Raw genomic sequence first — 5,388 nt, 5'->3', positions numbered from 1 at the left:
TCAGTTGTCCTGGTAACTTTTCTTTTAGTTTTCTTTTAAATTTAACTCTCAGCCACATTTCTCACTAACATAGATAGTTTTTTTTTTTTTTTTTTTTTTAAGAAAAAAAAAAAACTTAGAGAGCTTTTAATGGACATTTTGAAGAATATTTGGTCTTGATGAACAGTGGATAACATAAGATATATGATGTTAATAATGAAAATGCTATATAGAATCTCTTATGTAAAATTTTATATTTTATTAGTATATGTTTCCATAATAAATACATCCATCCTGGGGAAATGGCACATACATATAATATACATATTGCATCACAATCAAAATTTTTATATTCTGCAGTACTGTTTAGACACTATTAGCTGGAATCACTGAATCGCAAAAACTAAAGTGAGAGCACGTTTTCTTCACAGGAAATCCCAACATTTCGAGAAGCATACAAACAAACACACACTAAATATTTAGTATATCAAAAACTGAACCACAGGACTCTTGAATAATGTTCCAGTTAACTCCTGCCCTTAATACAAAAGGCAACCACTGAGCCCCTGACATCCGGTGCACACCTGTGAGCTCCTTAAATAATGAGCTACACAGTGATCACATGGCATGATTTAATCACTGCACAGACTTTGCAGAGAAGATGAGGTCAAAATTCAGAGCTAGCAAACAAGGGATGGTGCCAGGTAGCTAACCCACCCCATGAGACTTCCTCATGGCTTAACGCAGGTGTCCAGTCTAGGCTGTCGCCCCAGTCCTCGTTTGCATTCGTGTGCCAAGTTACATGAGAAGATCCCTAGGGAAAGTACTTGCCCTACTGTGAGCTCCAAGGCTAACAAAGCAAATGGGCCTCTTAAGAGAACTGTGAGCTCTTGTTAAACCAAAGTTTGTGTCCAGGTCGAATGAAATGGCTGTGATGCTGCTTTTGAAGTTATGTCAGTATAATAGTGGGGAAAAGTTAAATTCTCCTGTTAAAACCCAAGATTTTTACTTCAATGATGTCCATAATTATTTTTGGGAAAAAAACAAAAGGTGTCTCTCCGAAAACAAAAGCAAACCCAAAATCAAAAATGTTACAGTATCCTACCAAACTAACAGAGTTAAACTTTCTTGGTTCAAACTTACAAATGAGCAGAGCCAAGGAACTTTAAGAACTATGCTTTTCATTTTGTGGCTGATTTCTAGATTAGAATCATTATCTTTAATAAACCTCACCTTGAAGACAAATGGCATAAATCCACAACAATTTCAAAAAAGAGTATGTTTTGTGAGGCATATGATGAAAAACATGTTTAAAAGTGCATCTTATAATGCTCAGTCTATATGCATATTCAACTCGAACACTCCTTAGTTATTTGGGGCACGCCCGCAAGTGCTGCTTAGCCTGTGCGGGGTTTCCTTTCACGGAAAGAGGAGAACAGAAAACAGCACACAGCTTGCTCAGGAGTCTGGAAAAGCCTTGATGATGGAATCGTAGGCCGGCGGGGGCGGCGGGGCCAGGCTGGCCCAGTGGAGGTCGGGCCGGGCCGGGCTATGCACGGTGCCCACCGAGGCGGAGGAGCTGGGCGCCGGCAGGGTCACCAGCTGACTGTCCATTTCCACGTGGAGCGGTGGACATTGCAGAAACGGGTGGAAAGTCGAGCCCCTGAAGCTTGACTTTCTCGGGAAGGAGTTGGCCAGCTCCATGGAGGCTTGGCGCTGGAAGGTGAGGCTGGCCAGGCTGAGGTTGCTGCGCCGCTCGCAGCCGCTGTGGCGGTAGAAGCCAGTCCTGAGCCCGTGGCCGTGGGAGGCCCGCGAGCGGCGGCCGGAGCTCCACTGCGAGATGGGCGCGCTGGCTCTTCTTCTTCGCGACAGGCAGACCAGCAGCGCCCAAACGCACCCTCCGAGGACCAGCCCGATTGCCATGGAGACCGTGAAGGCAGTTATAAGATTATCTGAAACGAAGGAAAGGCACAGTCGAATTGATTTTAGGTTGTGTGCTGGGGATTGAACCTTAACCAGGCAAATGGTCTACCCAGGAGCTACACCCCAATCTACGTTGCTTTTTAATGAGTTATTCAAGGAACGATGCAGAACACAATGTAAACTGTAATCCATGGACCACGTGATTAAACAAATTTTGAATTAGAGAAATAGAAGCTAGTCGTGGATGGATATAGACAAGTGCAAACTAATAATGTTTCTATTTATTTATTTAATGTTATTTTATTTTTGGTACTGGGAATCGAACTCAGGACCTTGAGCTTGCCAAGCAGGTGCTTATGCCACTGAGTTATCCCCACAGCCAGTGCTTCCATCTATTCAAACAGAATGACACTAAAATTATTGGCGGTAACACTCCAGGTTGCTTACGCTGTTTTATCATCTTCCGTTGTTTTTTGAGACAGTCTGCTTCTATGTTCCAATGTGGTTTCAGACTTGCTATGTTTGCCGGGCTGGCCTCAAACTCACAGTCTTCCTGCTTCGTTCTCCTTAGTGCCGGCATTGTGAGCATGAACCCTGCACAGCAATCATCTTTGACAAAGGAGTAAAATATTTCCACTAACAGCATTCTTCAGCTCATTGTTTTTAGTACACCGAGTGGCAAGCGTAGCTCCAGTAGTTGCTTTTGCTTTCCAATTGTAGCGAGTGTGGCAACATGACAGACTGTCCTTGCCACTTTGCCTTTTTCCTCTGGCTGCCCTCCCCACCACGGTGCTTTCTGCCACCTGTAGTTTTCATGATGCCTCACTTCCTGTGCTGCTTCTGCGACAGGAAGCCCTGGGATGGAGTCATCCGGCAAGCTGTCCTATGATGTATTTCCTGAACTCTCAGGCTATCATATCTCTGACTGCAGTGACACGACCTGCGCAGAACACTGGGCTCTCTCCAAATTCCATTTCGTGCTGCTGCCATGCCTTAGTGCTGATAATGAAATTCCTGTTCCCCAACTCTCCATAGTCTTCACTACACGACAGTGTCCTGCACTTCATAGAACTTGTGTGCGTTCAGATTTCCTGTTGTGGAAAGAAGAAATATACTCTTCCCTAATGGAAATGCTACCTGACTGCCTCTTGCAAACTAAAAACATGTTCTTAGATGTGATTGAGTAACCAAGCCTCTAGTTTGAATTGAAAACTTTCTGTATCAGAAGACCCCCTACTGCCTCATTGTCTACCATATTTCCCTACCCTTCACCCCAAGATCCAGCCCCCAAGTCATTCAAAAATCCGTCACTACCTCCAAAGCTTAGCATTTTCCCTAAAACAGTGTTTCCCCACATATCTTTGAGTCTTCTATCTGATTGATCAATTCATTCTTCAGGATTCTTTTCAAGTATTGCTTGAATAAAGACTGCTAAACTTCTTGGATAAAAATGAGTTACTGTTATATAGAGAGGGAAGATTTTCACCTGTTCATCTACAGTTCCTGTACCTAAAGGCCCATAGACTGGAAACTAGCTGATGAGGGATATAACCCTGGGCAGGTGACAAATTCCTTGTTCTTCTTCTCATCAAGTGATAAAATCTATTTTCAAATCTAGATGATCAGTGATTTGCTTTCTCAAATAGGATGAAATGGAATTGAAGCCCTTCAAATTCAAGCCCAAACTGCAGAAGGCCTTCATGGAACTCCCAGTAATATCTGTGATAAGATGAAGGCAGAGGAAAGAAAACAATGAAATAGTTTGAACATTTCTGCTGTGACATGCAGCAACCATAGCTTAGTCAGAGAAGGGACGATGAGGGTAGGAAAGAAGCTCTTGGCCCCATGAGGCCTGACACCAAGGGAATTTGAGAATCGTTCCTCGTGGTGTAGGAGGGCTGGGGAAAGGCTGACCAAGAGGCACTAAATTACAACCAGATGGGAGTAAGAAGCCCTGGTGTGCTATGATTGCAAACTAGGGTGACTGTACATAACAACTATAAACTACAGACCTCAAACATTTCTAAGAAAAGATTTCAAATATTTTCAATATAAAGAAATCATAATTGTTTGAGGAGACAGATATGTTTCTGTGGATTTAAATATATAATATTTGAATGTACTGAAGCATCACAAGTACTCCATGAATATGTATGATTCCTATGTTTCTATGTATCAGTTAAATACCAGTTTAACTTAATTTTCCCGAAAGGCCAGGGAGATAATGTAAAATTTACACTGAGAATCTATACTGAGAAAAAATGTCAAAGCATGCACAATGGAAAATAAGACAGCAAAATAAATATAGCATAGGAATAAATGTTTCACTAGAAAACAAACAAAAAGTATTCCAAGGCCTCAAACTGTCTAATATACTATAAATAAGACATTCTGGTGGTGGTAGTGATGAACTGCAGCATCAGGGCTCTTCCTCCTAAATTATCTAAATTATTGTGTTATTTTCAAATAGTAATTTGATAGTCAGGTTAAATCAAAACATTTTAGAAAAGCTTTCATTTACATGGATTCACTATTTTATATAATATGAGCTTCTGAAAAGAGTTGATCAATCAAATTTTATTATAATCACTAATCCCTAGTTTCCTTTGTATTTTGCCAGTTTTAAATATGACATGAATTCTGTATTTCACTGAAAGCTGTTTTAATTGAAGTTAATGGAGTGCCCCAGGAAAGAACTAAATAAAAATCATAAACTGCTCTAATCCAATTTAGGTTTACAAATAACTGCACAAGTGTAAGCATTTTATTAAATATGATACTTGGTTTAAAAAACCAATTTTACCTTATTTCAGGGAGTTTTTTGGTAATCTCTATTTTTGTGAGATTAAAACAAGTTTGTTATTGTATTATTTTACATGATTAAGGAATCATTTGTCCTTAGAAGAGTTTATTCATTCATAGAATAGTTTATGTGCCAGCAAAGTCATGAGTTAATTAACAAAAGAAACATTTTAATCCAAGATTATGCAGAAATTTTATCTTTTTTTTTTTTTTTTCAGTGCCAGGGATTGAACTCAGGACCCTGTGCTTGCCAGGCAAGCACTTATTCTACTGAGCTATCTCCCTGGCCCCCCCCCAATTTTATCTTCTTGATGAGAATAAATGAATGCAAGCCGTTCTTCCGTGGTCCCTTCACATGATGTGAGTCTGAGTGGAAAGGAATGCAATAGGCCAGGAACCTCCACTGTGAGTTCTTTTTAAATTCGAAATTCCAGCAGTTTGACTTGGAATACTTTTAATAAAATTGATTTTTAAAATGGTGTTTTGAGGAATATACATTACGAAAAGCAAAATTGTTATTATCATTTTATTATTGAAGAGTGCCTCACATATGCTACACAAGTACTCTACCACCAGGTATATCTCTAGTTCTTTTTTTCTTTATTTCTTTCTTTCTTTCTTTATGCTACACAAGTACTCTACCACCAGGTATATCTCTAGTTCTTTTTTTCTTTATTTCCTTTT

The 5,388-nt window shown here is 40.0% G+C and overlaps 1 protein-coding gene across 1 annotated transcript in view; it reads right to left on the bottom strand.

The window, feature by feature from the left end:
• Positions 1-220: 220 nt before the first annotated feature.
• Myct1 (MYC target 1) overlaps positions 221-5,388 on the bottom strand; it is a 17,954-nt gene continuing 12,786 nt past the window's right edge. Inside the window, 1 exon segment of the mRNA XM_004645988.3 lies at positions 221-1,931. Within this exon segment, the coding sequence (XP_004646045.3) occupies positions 1,438-1,931 (494 nt within the window). The 3' untranslated portion in view covers positions 221-1,437.

The sequence above is a fragment of the Octodon degus genome, unplaced genomic scaffold, assembly GCF_000260255.1.
Source record: "Octodon degus isolate 3935 unplaced genomic scaffold, OctDeg1.0 scaffold00246, whole genome shotgun sequence".
Lineage (NCBI taxonomy): Eukaryota > Metazoa > Chordata > Mammalia > Rodentia > Octodontidae > Octodon > Octodon degus.
Note: the sequence above shows the minus strand (reverse complement) of the source record. Positions and strands in the feature narration are given on the sequence as shown.